At 46.1% G+C, this 20,567-nt stretch overlaps 1 protein-coding gene across 1 annotated transcript in view; it reads left to right on the forward strand.

Annotated features, from left to right (window-relative positions):
- Window positions 1-6: 6 nt before the first annotated feature.
- LOC135817069 (phospholipid-transporting ATPase IB-like) overlaps window positions 7-20,567 on the forward strand; it is a gene marked incomplete at its 3' end in the record, with an annotated part of 49,940 nt that continues 29,379 nt past the window's right edge. Inside the window, 16 exon segments of the mRNA XM_065330170.1 lie at window positions 7-148; window positions 151-197; window positions 2,422-2,536; window positions 3,924-4,006; window positions 6,857-6,906; window positions 7,250-7,322; window positions 8,159-8,243; window positions 8,728-8,780; window positions 9,265-9,351; window positions 14,840-14,887; window positions 15,211-15,301; window positions 15,787-15,851; window positions 18,198-18,275; window positions 18,619-18,642; window positions 19,277-19,359; window positions 20,139-20,244. Coding sequence (XP_065186242.1) covers window positions 61-148; window positions 151-197; window positions 2,422-2,536; window positions 3,924-4,006; window positions 6,857-6,906; window positions 7,250-7,322; window positions 8,159-8,243; window positions 8,728-8,780; window positions 9,265-9,351; window positions 14,840-14,887; window positions 15,211-15,301; window positions 15,787-15,851; window positions 18,198-18,275; window positions 18,619-18,642; window positions 19,277-19,359; window positions 20,139-20,244 — 1,176 coding nt within the window.

Raw genomic sequence — 20,567 nt, forward strand, 5'->3', positions numbered from 1 at the left:
GAGCTGGGACAAGTTGAGTACATCTTTTCTGACAAGACTGGCACATTGACCTGTAATATCATGGAGTTCAAGCGCTGCAGCATAGCTGGAGAGATCTATGGCTCGTCTCCTGAATGTGGCGTTGCTGCTGCCCCCACTGCCGATGCTGGTGACGGTTCGGTGATCCAACTCTGCTGGAAAACCTCAGGTCTAATCACGTGAGTTGGTACACATACATGTGTCTGGGTCTGGGTCTGGGTCTGGGTCTGGGTCTGGGTCTGGGTCTGTGTGTGTGTGGGGGGGGGGGGGGGGGGGGGGGGGTGCGTGCATGCGTGGGTGCATGGGTGTGTGTGTGTGTGGGGGGGGGGGGGTGCGTGCATGTGTGGGTGCGTGTGTACGTGTGTGTGTGGGGGGGGGGGGGGGGGGCGTGCGTGCGTGGGTGCGTGCGTGTGTAGGGGGGGGGGGGGGGGGGGTGCGTGCATGCGTGGGTGGGTGGGAGGGGGGGGGTGCATGCGGGGGTGCGGAGGTGTGTGTGTGTGGGGGGGGGGGGGGTGGGGGGGGGGGGGGGAGGGGGTTGCGTGCGTGCCGTGCATGCGTGGGTGGTTGGGTGTGTGTGTGGGGGGGGGCGTGCGTGGGTGGGGGGGGGGGGGGGGTGCGTGTGTGTGGGTGGGGGGGGGGGGGGGTGCTCTCAGATCCTGAGATTATTTATTTACCATACTAGTCTATAGTTGATTTTAGGTATGTGTTTTTTGGGAATTCTTATCCTGCTGCTCATTCACCGTGTATGATAGTAGTAGGCACTTCAGGCGATTTTTTCAAAACGAGAAATACGCGTATTTCTTTTTGTATCCGATTCAGATAGGTTTAAGAAGACTCACAGAAAATTTGAAGCAAAAAGAATAACTTGGCACAGAGATATAGCCACCCAAAGTCGGAGAATTGAATAACGGCATTTTCAGTATATCGACGGCACCAGCAGCATATCAGAAATTGGCAGAACTTGCTTCAGTGTCTATAGTGGCAAAATACCCAGGCTCGCTGGAAGCAGGTCAAAATAATCAGATGAATGCAGAAACAGCATGGTTTGGAAATACTTCGGATTTTTCATCCGTCCGGCAGCTCCGACGAAGATATCGGATGTGGTCACCATGGCAACTCCATAGCAACAGCATAGCAACTCCATCGCAACAGCATGAAAACAGTGCAGAGAAGCCTTCGGAAAAGCATAAGATGAGACTTTGAGGTAAGATAAAGTAACTACAATAATTCAGTGCCAGAACACATTGTTGCTACAATGTACAGTACTGACGTGGTGACGACTACGGAAGAACAATGAGCCGAAGACTGAGCAAACTAGAATTTACCGGGTATTTGACGGAAAGAAATGACAAACTATTACAATAGAACATCGTCTGTAAATTTTTGGGACTACTGAAACTTCAGCAACTCCAGCATGTGAGATTTTGTGCATAGAGTGTGTGCTGGATTCTTGGTATAATATCACCGTCAATGCTTTCTTGGTCGCTGGAAGCCACCTGCTGATCAGCTGACGATTTGTTCCGAGCAGGCCGTTTTGATGTCAGCTCTCTTGGTCCAGTCGCCGAAGTATATACTGTCCTACTCATCGCCTGCAGGAGAGGACGACTGCTCCGATGCGACTCCAATAACACCTGGCATATTTCTTCTTGCGCAGCCATGCGCATGGGCTCCGACGAACAAGGACTATTGCCGGGAGGACGCCTGTCGCGGTTCGCTTCCAATAACACCTCGCATTATTTCTCCTTGCGCAGCAATGCGCAAAGTGTTGGACGAACGAGGACAACTGATTCCGAAAGGAAATACGACGCTGAAGACGATGAGCTACATGGCAAATGCGTGCAACCAAGTGAAATGCCCGAAAAATCCTTGCCGATTTTACTCGAACTGTACGTGAGTTCAAAAAATTGCCGCATCATGACGTATGTGGGCTCAAACGAAAGCTGAGGGCCTCAGCTACATGCTGCGCCACACGAGAAGGCCCTGCGCAGCTTCCGTGCAGCTACAGATCGATCTATGCATGCGCCTTTCCTTGGTGCCGCGCATGTACGCGATTCAGCGTTAGCACTTTTTGACAGGTCATGTCACGTGACTGAAGTGCCTAATAGTAGTTATAACCTCCAGCAGTCATACCTACTTCTTAGTAGTTATAACCTCCAGCAGTCATACCGGTAACTACTTCTGTTGTTTTGCTAGACTGTCTACCTCAGGCATTCTCTCAGTGTTTGTTTGTGTCCCAATGTGTTTACCATGTGTTGTATTGTGTATGTTTACTGTGTGTGCATATCTGTGTGTGTGTGTCCATGTTCGTGTGTGTATGTGTGTGTGTGTGTGTCTGTCTGTCTGTCTGTCTGTCTGTCTGTTACTGTATTCTCTATGAACTATGAACCTGGTGAATGATGACAGCCCGGAGCACCGTTCATTCGAGAATTCCTCACAATCCTGTCAGTTTGCCATACTGTCATTCCCGAGAGAGACCCGAAGAATCCGGAACGTATCATTTTCCAAGCATCATCACCTGGTATGTACATGTACTACTACTTGAACTAGTTACTCAGTACTCATGTACTCTCTCCTCTACTTTCTGTCTGTCTTTTGAAGCTGCGTGATGTGTGATCCAGGCCAGGCTTAACATTGTTTGGCAATTCTTTAACTTTGCTCTGTGGTTTAAATGGTGCAGTCCCAGCGCAAGTTCCCAAGCCGACTACTGTACTACTGTACTACTGCATCACTATGGTTGTTTTCTGCTGCGACTACTGTACTACTGTATCACCAAGAGTACATAACCCCCCAGAGTGTGCAACGCCTGATCCAGCTCTGCATAGGGTCTTGGTCGAGCGGAATCGGATCTTTGCGTCATAGTACCGTACACATCTGAGGGGAACCCGGGGAGTCGCGGGTACTCTTGGATCAAAAACAATGGTGCCCTGCCTCGAGACCGGCCTTGCGCTGGTGTGAAGTGTACGCATGACATCAGAAGATCCGATTCCGCTCGACCAAGACCCTACACAGAGCTGGATCGGCGTTGCACACTCTGGGGGGTTATGTACTCTTGGTATCACTAGATTCACTATGCTGTCCCTCCAGGAACTTGCGATTCCGCGGCCGCGTTGTTTTCCGCGATTTGAACAAAAGTCCGTGATATCCGCGATATTTGAAAAATCATCCGCGTTATTGTAGAAAACTGTCCTTGATACTTGAAAAGCACCGCGATATTTCGAAAAGCAACCGCGATATTCGGGTCTTTCTTCGATGTTGTTTAGTTCTTCAAGCTCGTCAATAGTTTACTTGTGAGATCGACACCAGAATGGAGAAATTTCTGGGCAAATCAGCGGCTGACAAGTCACAAAATAAGGCTCGCGTCGAGTGTTGTCCGAGGATGGAGGAAAGCTGTCTTGCAAGCTCCTGTCAGGCAGTTGAACACAGTCAGCGCAGCACACGTTCTGTTTTGTCATGCATGATTTATGCTGTACAACTCGTACATCGTACACCACTACAGTACAAGTACCAAAATCGGCCGCAATTTCCGCAATTTTACCACAATAATCCCGCAATATTTGACAAAATCCGCAATATTCCCCGCAATTTGTGGCATTTTACCTCGCAACTTTTTCCGCGATATTTCCGAAATGTCTCCGCAAGTTTCTGGAGGGACAGACTATGGTTGTTTTCTGCTGCGACTACTGTACTACTGTACTACTGTACTACTGTACTACTGTACTACTGTACTACTGTATCACTATGGTTGTTTTCTGCTGCGACTACTGTACTACTGTACTGCTGTACTACTGTACTACTGTATCACTATGGTTGTTTTCTGCTTTGGATGCATACCTACAGTATTGGTGTCTTGTTTGAGGTGGTTATTTTTATCCTGCTGCGTTGTTGTGTTGCCGGTGAACGAACAGATGAAGGTGCACTTGTCAGCGCTGCCAAGCAGTTCGGCTTCTCCTTCAATGTCAGAACGCCGGACAGTGTTGTCATATTTGCAGTACGTACCTGTATTCTATTACTATAGTACGTTTCAATCACATGCATTCACCATTTTCTTTGCTGTTGTAAGCTCCGAGTCCTGGGGAATTTTCGGAACGTAGTCAAGTTTCTAATGTGTGCTGTGTGTAGTGGCTGAAGTTATACAATTACACTAGATACTCTTAACAATAATAACGGATACAATTACACTAGATACTCTAACACACTAGATACTCTAGATACTAGATACTCTAACAGTTTTATCAACCATTATGATAATTACCACATCAAATGCTGCGGAGACCTATCCAGAATCGGCAATATGCTGGCCCTGGCCTGGAGCTGAAGAGGGAAACATCCCCGACACAAGTTGTTTCACAGAACACATATTTTTCGGTTTTACAAATCTTTTTAAAGGACTGACCGGTTTCGCTGTCTAAGGCAGCTCATCAGAGTGAAGAGAAATGTAAAAACACAACAGAATTTATGCAGGCGAGAGTGGCACTAAATTATACATGGATACAAGTAGGCCGCCAAAATGCTAGGGGCCCCAAGAGCATTGGGAGTTCCTAATTTGGAAGTGCTGCAATTCTGTTATGACATATGTGTAATAATGTGGGCTTGAATTCCAATATGGATGAATGCTTATATGGAACATGCTTTGTAATTATGAACAAGTAGTATGTTGTACATGAAAAAGCATGCAAGCCCAGTTTGTACATTATTTCTGTCTGGTAATGTGTACAGACTTATTTTTGGCAGTGTCAATATATTGACACTGCCAAAAAGGCAAGTGAAGTGTCACATGCCTGAAAATAGAATAGTATGTACAAAAAAGGGTGGTACCTAAGGGGCCGTCCAAGGTTACCAATAATATTTTCAAAACGAAATGTTTTCGTTTGTGGGTGGGTGGGTTTGATGGAGTTTCGTTTTGAAAATAATTATTGAATGCTGATGGAGAATGCCCAGTTACTTCTGGATGTCGAAAATTGACATCAATATTTTATTGGAATTCGTTTTACCTGCAGAAAAGGTGGGTGGGTGGGTGGGGGCTGAAAAATACTAAAACTTTTCGTTTTGTAAAAACAATCGGTAACCCCGGACGGCCCCTAAGAGTGTATCGTTAGAACAATTGTTTTGTTTTGCGAAAGAAGACCATAGCATCAGTGTTCTGGAATGATTCTTCTAGAATAGTTCTAAGACTATTGCGAACAAAGTGTGGGTGGTAAGATGTAACAAATGTAACCTTATTACCAATGTTCTTCTCCTTCTTCTTCTTTGCTGGTGGCAAAGATGGCTTGGCGTCGACGTTACTAAAGACGGCGGCCAGGAAGTCAGGAGGATAACCACGTAGTCGTAGTCTAGACCAAAAACGCTTACGAATAGACACAATATCAATCAGCAGAGAATTGGTTCTATTGTAGCGGTGAAGTTCAGCCAGAATAAATGAACGTAGATTTGATCTAGGGTGGTCCGACTTGAATGGTATATACAAATACGCATTCCTAGGTTTTTGATGTGTGCGATACATGAGAATCAAACATTGTCTGTGATGGATCTAAGTCTAGAAATATGCACTCATGACTGGGAACAGTCCAAGTAAGGTTGATATCAACTAGATCACTATATAGACTAAGTTTGACATTTTCTAAGCAAAGGTTTTCGTCGATAACTAGGAAAACATCATCAATGAATCTAGTAAACAAGTAAATAGATTCTTTGAAAAGGCTTAGTGTTTTTCTTTCATGAATGAAGAGAAAAGCGTTTGCTACGTTTACGGCCATTGGTGTACCCATGGCCATTCCATGAACTTGGTGGTAAATGGAGTCCTCAAAGTTAAAATAGTTATTCTCGAGAACAAAGGTAATGAGATCTACTAGTAACTGTCTGAGAGGGTGGTCAATTTCACTAAGGAGCTGATCGATAGTAGCAATGGTATCGTGCCAACACATGTTAGTATAAAGACTGACAAGCAGTGTCAATATATTGACACTGCCAAAAATAAGTCTGTACACATTACCAGACAGAAATAATGTACAAACTGGGCTTGCATGCTTTTTCATGTACAACATACTACTTGTTCATAATTACAAAGCATGTTCCATATAAGCATTCATCCATATTGGAATTCAAGCCCACATTATTACACATATGTCATAACAGAATTGCAGCACTTCCAAATTAGGAACTCCCAATGCTCTTGGGGCCCCTAGCATTTTGGCGGCCTACTTGTATCCATGTATAATTTAGTGCCACTCTCGCCTGCATAAATTCTGTTGTGTTTTTACATTTCTCTTCACTCTGATGAGCTGCCTTAGACAGCGAAACCGGTCAGTCCTTTAAAAAGATTTGTAAAACCGAAAAATATGTGTTCTGTGAAACAACTTGTGTCGGGGATGTTTCCCTCTTCAGAACTACAATCAGCTTCTACTTTGCAACATTAACGGATTAGTCCCCTTTTGTCGATTGATGGATCAATCGGTAGATTCGGCTCTGTTTTTCTTTCCTTTCTTTCTTGTTTTGAATTGTATGTTGAACTCATTGGATTTCTTTGTATTCTGTATCTCGTTATCGTTATATTTTCCTCTAGCCCTCTCGCTTAGGATGAGCTTTCTTTTTTATTGCAGCTTAAGCGAAGGCTATATACCTGCTTTATGCAGGTTGATGCCAACGCGAACAAGCAAAATAATAATAATAAATAATAATAATAAGTCAAGTTTCTCTTCAATCCAGAATTCTTCTCATGTGTGTGGATGTTTTTGGCTGTATGTGGATGTATGGATGCATGTGTGTGTGGATGATTTTGGATGTGTGTGTGTGTGTGTGTGTGTGTGTGTGTGTGTGTGTGTGTGTGTATGTGAATTTCTAGGTCGGCCATGAAGTGGTGTACGAGGTTCTTGATGTTCTGGAATTCAACAGGTAGGATGTGTGCTGTGTATCTGTGCGTGCGAGTGCATGTGACCGTTTATCTGTCTGTCTGTCTGTCGGTCTGTCTGTCTGTCTGTCTGTCGGTCTGTCTGTCTGTCCATCTATCCATCTCTGTCACACACACTTGTACACACTGGCATTGACAATATTACTACAGTATGTAACTTGTTAGTGCGCTTCAGGTGGAGGTCAGAGTCTGCTATACACGCTATGACTGTGTTGGCTGTGTTGGCTGTGAGAATTGATTGCCAATTTGCCAATTTGCCAACTTGTCTTGTTGGATATGTGACTTGTTATGTGTTGGTCAATGTTGGTGTTGTTCTCACACGTGTAGTGATCGCAAGCGCATGTCTGTCATTGTGCGCAAGAAGGGCACAGACAAGATCAAGCTCATGTGCAAAGGAGCGGTATGTCCATCACACTATTTCTGCCGAGATCTCCTCCTTGTTTGGTCCATTGCTTTGTAGAGGTCCAGCCGAAGATTTCCTCCTTGTTTGGTCCATTGCGTTTGTACAGGTTCAGCTAGTGTTGCCTGGAGACATTGGATATAATTACTCAGATTTTCTTTTCTCCACTTCCACTAGAGGGTAGAGGGTAGAGGACCCGTTGCTATATACTAGTACCTGTATGCTGTAGGTACAGAGGTACACAGTAGCTACTGTAGCTACACTAGCAGTGTACCTCTGTACTGTATGTAGCTACATGCCCAGAGAAGGGAAGCTACAACTTTAGTGCTGGGACTCCGGAGTTTCCCCTATAAGCTATCATCAGACAACACATCACCAAACTACACGTAATTCCCTGCGTCTTGTTCTTTCAACACATCGGAGAGTACGTGCTTGGACAGCACATCATTGAAGAGCATGTGCTGTCCAAAGATTGTTTGTGGGGTGAAACTCTGAGTCGCCGCAGCAAGAGAACCAGCTCCAAACCCTTGCTATGCTTGTTCTTTACCCTAGGTCATAGTCACATGATCACATATGTGATCAGTCATGTAATCAGTCATGTAATCAGTCATGTGATCAGTCATGTGATCAGTCATATGTGATGGCTAGACATTCCACACGCATACCTACATACAAAATATAACACTGTGGGCCCTGGCTGTGCCAGACACTATTACCCAACATCTCTGCATAGCTACGGGAATAACTGTGTGTTATTTTACCTTTTTTAGAACATGCTTCTGTGTGTGTTATTCAACATGCTTCTGTGTGTGTTTTTTCTGGTTCATATGCTGTAGGATTCTGTCATTTTTGAACGTCTGTCTCAGAATCAAAAGTTCGACAAGGTGACTTTGGAGCATCTCGAGAAGTTTGCTGGCGAAGGTAAGTGCTACCAGTGTCGAGTAATCTTGTCCATGTCTCGCTTTCTGTCTATGTCTCGCTTTCTGTCTATGTCTCGGTCCCTGTCTCTGTTTATATCTCTTTTTCTGTCTCTATCTCTGTCTCTAACTCTGTTTCTGTCTCTGTTTCTTTCTCTATCTCTGTCTCTGTTTTTGTCTCTCTGTCTCTGTTTTTGTCTCTATCTCTGTCTCTGTTTTTGTCTCTATCTCTGTCTCTGTTTTTGTCTCTAACTCTGTCTTTGTCTTTGTCTCTATCTCTGTCGTTTGATTTGACATGGTATATGACCTGGTATTTAGGTTTGAGGACGTGGTAGAGCGAGTGTCATTGCTTTCTCTCTATCTCCCCCCCCCCCCCCCCCCCGTCTTCATGTCTCCATCATGTCCATGCACTTCTCTTTCTTAGCTTTACTCCCATGCTCTTTGAAACTCTGTATTTCTGTGTTTGTGTTTGTGCATCTCGTGTGCAGGTCTCAGAACACTCTGTATTGCAGAGTGTGACATTCCCAATGACGTCTACGCGGTATGATATCCCTGCTGCATACCCTTGCTGCACACTAGTATCCCTGCTGCATACCCTTGCTGCACACTAGTATCCCTGCTGCATACCCTTGCTGCACACTAGTATCCCTGCTGCATACCCTTGCTGCACACTAGTAGTAGTATCCCTACTGTATATTCCTGCTGCATTCTAGTATCCCTGCTGCACACCCCTGCTAAAACATCAGGGTTTTACATCAGGGTTTTTCTTTCTTTTTCTAGTCACTCAAAATAATTGGCAATAGCTGAGTCAAGTAATGTTATGACTCTGGCAATTGTACCATGTGTTGGGGATAATTATGGTGTAGTGTTGGAGATAATTATGGTGTAGTGTTGCGTGAGTATACCGTCTTGTTTGATTTTGCTTTCTTCATGTCATTTTGAATAAACCTTGTATGGACAGAAAGATCTTGTCTGTGAGCTTCTTTGAATGAAGTGGTTTGTGCATGCACATTCTGTGCTCATAGGCCTGGAAAGCACGCTTCACAACTGCATCACAAGCCCTTGTCAACAGGGAGGAGGAGAAGGACAAGTGTTATGAAGAAATTGAAAAGGTAAATACTGGTTTTAGAGTCGGTGAGAGTTGGTGTGACATTAGCTAGCTCATCCTATTCTTCTGGCCTCTCTGTTTGTCTATTTGACATGGAAGGTTAGCTGGTGAGAGCAAGTATGACTTGAGACAATCAAAGGCGTAGCTGTTACCAGTATAGGCGGGGGGGGGGGGGGGGGGGGGAATGTTCCGGAGCAAATAGATAAAGGGATGCAGCATATCAGGGAGCAAAGCATCATTCAGAAAAGTCACCAGCAGAAAAAAAAGTGTAGGAGGAACGATGGGAAAGTTTGAGAAAGATGAGAGCTGTGTAACTTGTGCACAAGGAATTGTATTCACTTGCGTGCGGAAAAGGGATGGCTGTGCTGTAGACGATGAGGGATGGGTGGTTGAAAGTGCCAAGAAAATGTCTAGATTAGAGATGTGTACCAGATGATAAATATAACTTTCAAGCAGATTTTGATGGCAAAGAGAGACGTACTTGATGGCAAAGAGAGACGTACTTGATGGCAAAGAGAGACGTACTTGATGGCAAAGAGAGACGTACTTGATGGCAAAGAGAGACGTACTTGATGGCAAAGAGAGACGTACTTGATGGCAAAGAGAGACGTACTTGATGGCAAAGAGAGACGTACTTGATGGCAAAGAGAGACGTACTTGATGGCAAAGAGAGACGTACTTGATGGCAAAGAGAGACGTACTTGATGGCAAAGAGAGACGTACTTGATGGCAAAGAGAGACGTACTTGATGGCAAAGAGAGACGTACTTGATGGCAAAGAGAGACGTACTTGATGGCAAAGAGAGACGTACTTGATGGCAAAGAGAGACGTACTTGATGGCAAAGAGAGACGTACTTGATGGCAAAGAGAGACGTACTTGATTCGACTCATGATCAGTGCTGTGCTACCTTTATCTGCTGGACAGATGACTAAATGTTTTGCAGAAGCTAGAAATTGTAGCAAAGTGGTCTCAATGGGACCCGGGTTGCTGGCTACCTTCTTGGGCTTGAAGTTCTTAATGGATAGCTCTACATCTCTCATGAACGCTCTTACATCTGGTGAGATTGATGCCACTGGTGGATGCCAGTGGGACGGTCTATATAGAGAGCGGAATCTATCAGGAGTGCTAGATCTGCCGTGAAAGTGTGCTGTTATTGCTATGTTGCGGAGAAACTTAGATACATCAGCATTGTCTATTCTTGGCAGAGAATTCAGTCTGGGTACAAACTTAAGACCTAGGCCTAATAGGTCAATCAGTTCATCGGGCACACTTACATCAAGGCAAGTGATGGTGTTCTGCGTCTTGCAGTTTGCGCGTAGAGATGTTTTCAGGTCGGAGCTTAGTTTTCGGATACTTTGGCGGCGACGGCGCCTGTGGTTGGTGGCGTTGCCTCCGCGCCGTCACCGTCGTCATCGGGGGCTATCACCGCCGGGAGACCGGTCATGACGGTGATCCCCAGGTCCCTAGCGATTAGCCGAGGCATTTCTAGCCGAACGTCGTACCGGCTGTGGCGTCGAACCCTGCTGCGGTTGCTGTGGTCGATGTTGCTGAGCTGGAGCAGGTGTCTCAGCTGACTTATCGGCAGTACTATTCTGTGTTGGCTTGTCAGCTAGGAATTCGGCATGACTCGTGATACGTCCAGCTGGTATGTTGACATCTATACGAGGAGAGTCGACCAGCTCGGTGTGAACAACATACCGTACATATTTGCTGATTACATTTGGCTGTGATCTGCGCTATGCTTTCATCGAGCTTAGTGTCCCCGGTGGTTTTTGGTTTATGAGCAAGTGAGAGTGGAGGTCTGATTTGTGCTAGTCTAACCTCTGCATCAAACAACGAATTGACTGCTTTAGTGTATGACCTGCTGTGCTTGACATATTGATCTACAATGGGTGTGAATAACTCATCGTATTTACCCCATATGTAGCCAGGTCAACTCGAGTATCTTCCAGCTCATCATGTTCGTGTGTTACAGTGGATTCAGATTGTGCTTAACGTGCCAGACGTGCGGCTTCAATGTCTGAACTATCTGCTGCTACCGTATGCGTTCCTGTATCAGTATGTGCATCGCCTACTGTTGCCGGGTGTGCATCTTCATCAGTGCGTGCATTTGTAGCAGTGTGTGCATCTGAGTCAGTGCGTGCATCAATCATAATACGTGCTTCAGTGACGGGTACGGTAATTTGTTCAGTTCCCCCTTCATCATCACTACTGAAGTTAATAGTGATGTTCTCAGGTCTGTTATTACTATTACTCATATTGTTCTAAGGACAAGGCAACCTAGCCAGCGGAGTCTTTAGAGGGTATACAAGCATGCAGCTAACACTTACAGTCCCAGTGGTGTCCCGGTTTATCAGGATCAGTATTGAAAGACGACAGCACGGTACTAATGGTAGGGTTAGGGTTAAAGCAGGTTCCACAACAGCACCGCGACCTCAATCAACACAAGTTGGGCAGAGAGTTTTAGTATTTGCAAGTAATATTCAGAGTATGTAGACTTAACAAACAAAGAATTGAAAACAAAAGAATTGCTACTTCTCTGCTTAGATTTGTTTGCCGATCAGCACACCACAACATCCTGCTTGTGGGTCGTGCAGCCTGACAGCATGACAGCATGACTGCACAACGGCAAAGACGGCCTGGTGTAGACCCTCAGCGCTGGGAGTGGCATTCGCACATGAAGCTTGGACTTGGTGCTCCAAAGCAGTTTCATATTCCGAGCTTGAGCTGGATGTCGGCACCAAGTCCGAACTTGGGAAGTCGAACTGTGACTTAATTGCAGCAGAACGTCCTCTTTTGTCACCTTTGCCACGGCCGTTACCGTTGGCACCTCTGCGGACTGCACCTCTCTTTGAAGACCTTTTTTCAACAGTTTGATGACAAACTGAGTGACTAAAAATATAGCACCCTTCCACTTGGTAAGAAGAAAAACAATGTTCAGCTTGCTGCACCAGCAGGAACTTTCACCGGCAGCCTGCCCTCATATCCATACACCATGTGCAAAAAATCTGCTGATGATAATGACATGAAAATCCAAGCTGTAAAACCGGAAAGTCTAACGAGTCACAAAGTCTAACGTTTTAACGACCAATTATTTTTCGTTATTTGAAAAAAACGTTATCCCTAGATGTCTGTGTATAGATGCACATACAGATAGGTGGCCAGGTAGCCATCGTAAACTTTCTGCACGTTATCATGCCAAAATTACAAAAACGTTAAGCTTTTTGGTCGTTAGACTTTCCGGTTTTACAGTATGGAAAACATTTGACTTGGTTGATGCATGATGGTGACGGCAGAGTTAGTTCTTTTATTGCTTTATTAGAACAAAATTTCTCGTTTATTTCACTGCATTCAGCCAACGAGAAGTAAATACAGCTGTTTCTCTGCCGAAGTGGCAGCTCATCAGGCAAAGTGAACGATACTGAAATGAGAATGTAGGACCCAGTTCTAGGAATTGTGCATGGCAATGTAAACAGGGCCCAAGCGTATACCATAAAAGCCTGTAATAAGGCCCTGGGCGGAAATTTTAGTTAAGGTCAAGAACATGGGCGTCAATTTGGGCCCGGGCGCTATTTCGGATAAATGAGATCAAACTAATTATTATTTTTAACACCAGGCCGTACTACCGTAAAGTACCGTTGATCCGCCCCCTCTCTAATTCCCGCCCCCTGTCGATTTTCTCCTTGTGAAGCGACTTCGGCGTATACAACGAAATATGATGTTGAACCGACGCATGCACTGCTGTACACAATACTTGCCAATCCAGGATCAAAATGTGCACAATCCAGCACATTGAGTCTAATCCTCTACGTTGTTGTACATCGTACTGCACTTGACAGCCTTGATCTAATTCCCGCCCCCTGCCGAAAACCCAGCTGGGAAGCGACATGGCGTGGGGGCGGATCAACGGTACTTTACGGTACTACCGGTACGTATAAGGTTAGCACCGTGTACTGTGTATGCATGTACACTAGGTTGGGGCCGTCGCAAAAGTTTTCTGTTGTCCCTGAAACGAACATCGTTTGTTTCGCACTCGGACCCCTCCCCTCCCTCTGAAACAAACGCAGCTTGCTATGCTGGATGACGAAACTCTCATGCATGAAGTCTCATGCATGAAATCTCATGCATGAAATCACATGCATGAACATGCCATAATGTACAGTGTCGGTCGACTTGCGATTTTGGCTCGCACCCCCCCCCCCCCCCCCCCACAACGAATGATGTTCGTTTCAGGGACGACAAAACACTTTTGCGCCGACCCCTTATGCTACGGTGCAGTGCATGCACGTGGAGCTGTGCATGCACTGCGCTGTGTACACTGCACTATACTAGAGTACAGTACATGCATGTGGAGCTGTGCATGCACTGCACTCTACATGTATACTGGGTCTGTGCTTTCGTCCATGAGAGTTTACATGGAGGTGGGCTAGAAAAGGGGACAAGAGTGTTGACACGCAGCAACTGGGTGTGTTCAGGGGTAGCGGGCGTGTACAGGGGTAGCGGGCGTGTACAGGGGTAGTGGGCGTGTACAGGGGTAGTGGGCGTGTACAGGGGTAGCGGGCGTGTACAGGGGTAGCGGGCGTGTACAGGGGTAGTGGGCGTGTACAGGGGTAGCGGGCGTGTACAGGGGTAGCGGGCGTGTACAGGGGTAGCGGGCGTTATACTGGGTGGGAGTATTTACGGGCTTTTGCGGTATGGAAGGGTAGTAGACACATTGCAGTTGGGCACGAAAAAGGCGCATGCAGTTAAACATGGAAATACTGCAGATAGACCGTAGCTAAAGGCTAAAGGCTGGGGGGTTATAGTGCATTGCTAAAGTCAGTAGAGTCAGATATGGGGCTTTACGGTGCAATAGACGATGCAGAAGGTATGGGGCTGTATAAATGCGTACCAGATTATCTATTGACAGCAGAGAAAAGTTTACTGACTGCAATGGCAATATACGGTGCAAGAGACAGCAAAAAATATCCGTCCGGGCAGGCTGGGGCTGTAGTGCTTACAAGTGTTTGTGTTGTGTGGTATGCCCCCAGCCCCCCAGCGGCGGTTTGGACTTACACAATTCAATGAATGGAGGGGGCCCCAAATACTGTAGATTGTGGCGGGTCCAGAGTGTACGCAGTTCGTGTGTGACATATTTGCCAAAGCTGGGTGTTTACCTTTAGCCTATAGTGAAGTAAAATAAACTAAACAACAAGTCAAAACTACACAGGCTGCCAGGCAGTTGCAAACACTCCAGTACATGTATTACTACATTGCAGTATGTGTGCAAGCCAGGAGTACTGCACATGCACGCTACACAGTCATACCCGTCTAGATGATGTGTTGTTGTATATGACAGTGTTAATTAATACTAGTACATGTATCATTGCTTGTTCAATACTTGGCTTGTGCCTAGACTTTCGGTCGGGAATCTGAAGCGTTTGTGTGGAATTTTTATGTTTGTCTAATGGTCTGCCTTTTTCACGTGTTGTGTTTTTCTGGCCTCATGAAGAATTTGTTTCTCATTGGTGCAACGGCTATCGAAGATAAGCTGCAGGAGGTATGTATGTGTACTTGAAGTATGTATATGTGTGTGTGGGGGGGGGGGGGGGGGGGGGGGCTGGTCGGACCAACCTGCAACAATTCCACCGCCTTTAATCTATAGAGGTAAAATTAATATGAGTGTATTGATGTATTGCTGTTGTGCTGGATTGCTTTATTGCTGTACATGAATTGTTGTATAGTTGTGCTGATGTAGTTATGTATTGCTGTGCTGATGTATTGCTGTGCTGATGTAGCTATGTACTGCTGTACTGCTGTATTGCTGTGTATTGATGTGTATTGATGTATTGGTGTATTGCTGTGTATTGCTGTGTTGCCTAGGGTGTGCCTCAAGCAATTGCTGACTTTGCAGTAGCTGGTATCAAGCTATGGGTATTGACTGGTGATAAACAAGAGACAGCTATCAATATTGGTAAGCTATAGTCCATTCACACACACTCACCTACAGTTGTATGGACTGCTGCTGCTGCTGCTGCTGTTGCTGCTATTGCTGCTACTGCTGGTGCTGCTATTGCTATTGCTGGTGCTGCTGCTGCTGCTGCTGCTACTGCCACCTGTTCCAGGCTATGACATTAATAGACACTCACTTTCTCTCTCCCTGTCTTTCTCTATACTGCTGGTCTAACAGGCTATAGCATTAATAGACACTCACTCACTCTCTCTCTCTCTCTCTCTCTCTCCCTCTCCCTCTCTCTCTCTCCCTGTCTTTCTCCATGCAATGCTGGTCTAACAGGCTATGACATTAATAGTAGTAGTAGTAGTAGTAGTATTCTTTTATTTTCCATCGGAAGCCTCAACAGTGATGAACACAACTCTTAAGAGGGCCGATAACAATAGACACACACTCACTCACTCTCTCTCTCTGTGTCTTCTTTCTCCATGCTGCTGGTCTAACAGGCTATGCATGCAGGCTGTTGACACCGAAGATGACCTTGTTGATATTCAGTGGAAGCTCATTGGACGTAAGTGTTTTTTGCATGTATGCGTGAGAGTGTGTATGCATGCATGCATGTGTACACACTGTGCACATGTGTGCTTGTGTGCACATGTTGATTTGCTATTGCTGTATCATGCGTTGTGCCTGTGTCAGTATCATCATTCGCCGTAGTGATGATGCGTGTCGTGCGTGCCTCCAAGACGTCAACGCTGTGAATAGGGAACTGGCTATTCCCGGCCTTGCATATGTCTTCATGTATACCGGTATGTTGGTTAGTCCACAGAATATCCTCATACATTCAGGGCTGGTATTTGGGATCACAAAACGGGAAACACGTCGGAGGCCATCTTGAATCACTCTACGTCATCAGATACCCGCACGTGATGCGGGGCCGCGAGATCGCGACTGCGCAAAAGTGTACTTGCCAGTGCAGTCTTTGACCTAGCTGCAAGAGCAAGTGCTAGTTTTTAGTTTTTGGTGGTGCTTGGACTAGTTCGAACTGCTTCCCTTCGACTTTCTTTGACAGAGCGGGTGCTGTTAGGGTTTCCTGTTGTCAGTTTGTATCCACCACCGGCCTTGTATGTCAGTGCTTGTACAAGGAGGTGTTCAGTAGTTATTTTCAGTCCGCGCCATGGGTCGCATCCAGGGTAGGAAAAAGTCGCACTCTGACCGGCTTGATTATCCCGAGTCGAGAAAGAAGCGAACTAGTGGCCAGTTCGGCTCAGTATCATGGCCAGCTGGACGTAGATCAGATCGCCCCGAGGTCGAACAAGCCGACAGTAGTCCTGAAATCCTTACCTCGCAGAACATTGGCGATGTGGAGCGCGGTGTTCAAGAACAAGGAACCATGGTAATAATTGGATTCGCTCCAGAAAATTATTCTCGTGGTTCCCGGTTCCTTTCCCATTATTTCCTATGGTCTGGATATGTGCATCACGCTGAAGCCTATATGAATCAGATTGTAAGTCAGTCTTCTCTCTAGCTCAAGATTTTGCGAACATGTTATCAGTGAACAATAAAAGCAAAGGACACAGTGCAACAAATGGAAAATCCATGTCTCCTTGCCGTGCGCACTGCACTTTCACAGTCTGCACTTCTGACTGGAAGGTGTCTTCCGTTTGTGAAAGAACCAGCGCAAATCGCGCGTGGCGCGGCGTCCTTCAAAACGACACAAGTGAGCTCCACATGAGCCGATTTTGACAATCGATGGCTCAAAATTTTCAGTAGGAGATGCTCCATACTTTGACCGAAGCGAATTTTGCCAAAACGATTCTAGAGGTGGGACACGTTTACCGAGTTTGAGGGTGTTATTTGAGGTCTAAATTGCGAAAATCAAAAAATCCTTCGGTGAATCCCTTTGCCCACATCTGAACTCGGTACCTGCAAAATCTCAGCCTGCTAGAGAGAACTGTGGCTCACTTGCGTGGATTTGAACAGGCCAGAGTCGACGCGAAGTACGGCAAGATTCCCTGTACACAGCATGGTGTGACACATGTCACGTGAACCAAAATGGCGCCCACGTGTTTCTGTACAAGTACTAGCCCTGACATTGATAGATTGCAGTGGTTGCAGTGATTGCAGTGGTTGCAGTGATTGCAGTGATTGCAGTGATTGCAGTGATTGCAGTGGTTGCAGTGGTTGCAGTGATTGCAGTGATTGCAGTGATTGCAGTGGTTGCAGTGATTGCAGTGATTGCAGTGATTGCAGTGATTGCAGTGGTTGCAGTGATTGCAGTGGTTGCAGTGATTGCAGTGGTTGCAGTGGTTGCAGTGGTTGTAGTGATTGCAGTGATTGCAGTGGTTGCAGTGGTTGCAGTGATTGCAGTGATTGCAGTGGTTGCAGTGGTTGCAGTGGTTGCAGTGATTGCAGTGGTTGCAGTGGTTGCAGTGGTTGCAGTGATTGCAGTGGTTGCAGTGGTTGCAGTGATTGCAGTGATTGCAGTGGTTGCAGTGGTTGCAGTGATTGCAGTGGTTGCAGTGATTGCAGTGATTGCAGTGATTGCAGTGGTTGCAGTGGTTGCAGTGGTTGCAGTGGTTGCAGTGGTTGTGTTGACTAAGTAGTTAATGTCTAACCAGTATAACCAGTATAACCAGTGTAACCAGTAATACAGTGCTGCTCAATGAAATCCAGTCGCGTCACTCAAGTACGGGCCGGGCGTTGTGCAGCCCTAGACCTGTGAGCAATGGTGCAAGGCGCAAACTTGACTCGTGTGACTGGATTTCATTGAGCAGGACTGTATAATACTCATTGACCACTGCTACACTGCTATTCAGTGTGTGTGTTACAGGTCGGTATGATCTACACTGCCAACATTGTATCCCTTGGTAATTGTTATTATCATCATGATCTTGTTTGTTCTGTGCTGTGCTAGGAATGTCGGGCGTGTGTGGAGCGGTACAGGGCAATGCTCCGCTGTGATTCGTTTCCTCTTGGTAGTAAAGTTCAGGATGTAAGTTAATCTTGTCTCATTCTTGTTTTGCTGCCGAGTTTTCTGGAATTTTACCATGTTACTAGTGGTATTTTTGCTGCTGCTACTGCTGTTGCTGCTGCTGCTACTACCGTTGCTGCTGTTGCTGCTGCTGCTACTACCGTTGCTGCTGCCGCTACTGTGTCCGCTGCTGCTTCTGGCTGTTTAATGATACATGTACTTTGGCGTATATATTTGCATCATACATACTTCAAAGACATGTCTCTGTTTGATATCACACATACATGTACTTGCCTGTTTGACTTCATGCATTGACTGTTTGTGCAATGTATCTGTCTCCATATTTTTGTTCCTGTGATTTCAGGCCGCTATTATCATTGATGGACAGGTAGGCTGCGCTGTAGGCTGCACTGAATGAGATGTTTGTTTCGTAGCAGGGGCCACTACCTATCCACTACCTATCCACTACCTATCCACTACCTATCCACTACCTATCCACTACCTATCCACTACCTATTCACTATGTATCTACTATGTAACTATGCAATGGAGGCTTGATAGACAGAGAGCAGTGAGCAGTCACGCAGCCACCCACCACCCATCACCCGCCACACCTCATTCGTAGAGCTGTGCTATGAATAAGATGATTTTATCATGCCCTGTCTACCATTCTCCCCTATGACATGAGGGTGTCGAATACTGTAAGACTACAAGGCTGTGCAATTCTTTCTCTCACACTATTACCTGGACAATTCTTTCTCTCACACTATTACCTGGACAATTCTTCAACTACGCAGTATACGTACAATGTGCAGTCAACAAGTGAACACTTTTGTGTCTGTTTTTTTAAAAAAAATATGTTCGTTGTATTGGCACCCATCCTTACTCCCTGATCTCTCTTCCTCTGCCTTCCTATGCCTTCTTGTTTCGTTGTCATGGTCGTGGTTCTTGCTGTGTGTGTGTGTGTGTGTGTGTGTGTGTGTGTGTGTGTGTGTGTGTGTGTTGTGCGTATGTTTGTCTAGATGCTAGTACATGCTATATCAGCAGACCTACAGAATGAGTTCCTACAGCTGGCTCTTTCTTGTAAAGCTGTGATATGTTGCAGGTAAGAATGAAGGTAACCAGAGCACTGCTTTATTCTCCCACCAGTACCGGGTAATGGCATGTACTTTGCTGTCACCACCACACCACACTGCTGCTACCGCCACCACCACTCCTGGTACTGTTCTGTGGCTTGTGGATGTGTGGCTAGTGGCAGATGTGTGACCTGACTGCTCCATGAATTAGTAATGTTTGCATGCAGTGGGTTTGTTTAGTGTACTGATGTGTGCTGTGTGATGTGTGCTGTGTGCTGTGTGGTGCTGTGTGCTGTGTGGTGCTGTGTGCTGTGTGGTGCTGTGTGCTGTGTGCTGTGCGCTGTGCGCTGTGTGCTGTGTGCGGTGGTCCTCTTGTTCTGTGTACGTCATGGTACTGTGCTCATGTGCTCATGTGCTCATGTGTACACTGCACGCATGTGCTCATGTGTACACTGTACGCATGTGCTCCTGTATGCATTGAACTCGTGTGCTCCTGTTTACATTGTACTCATATGGTCCGGTGCTCCTGTTTACATTGTACTCATATGGTCCGGTGCTCCTGTTTACATTGTACTCATATGGTCCGGTGCTCCTGTTTACATTGTACTCCTATGGTCCGGTGCTCCTGTTTACAGTCACTACATTGCACTGTTCTTCTGTGCTCCTGTGTGTGTGTGTGTGTGTGTGTGTGTGTGTGTGTGTGTATGTGTGTGTGTGTGTGTGTGCACGCGTGCGTGTGTGTGTGTGTGTGTGTGTGTGTGTGTGTGTGTGTGTGTGCGTGTGTGTGTGTGTGTGTGTGTTCATGCAGAGTGACCCCACTTCAGAAAGCTGATGTAGTGAAGCTGGTCAAGAGTAATGTCAAGGCAATCACACTAGCTATTGGTGACGGTGCCAATGATGTGGGTATGATCCAGGTGAGTGCAGCACTATCGATGATGTGTGTGTGTGTGTGGGGGGGGGGGGGGGGGGTATGATCCAGATGAGTGTACATGTATATGTTGTGACATTCGGTAATACTAATGACGTGGACATGATACAAGTGTTGAACCGACGCTCGCACCGCTGTAGGCAATACGTGCCAGTACAGGATGAACTTGTGCACAATCCACCATGCCAGGTCTGATCTTCTGCTTTGTTGTACATCGTACTGCACTTGACCGGCTTGATCTATTTCGCCTCTTGCCGAAGAACTAGCTGGGAAGCCACACGGCGTTGGGGGGGGGGGGGGGATCAACGG

Source organism: Sycon ciliatum, chromosome 5 (assembly GCF_964019385.1).
Source record: "Sycon ciliatum chromosome 5, ocSycCili1.1, whole genome shotgun sequence".
NCBI lineage: Eukaryota > Metazoa > Porifera > Calcarea > Leucosolenida > Sycettidae > Sycon > Sycon ciliatum.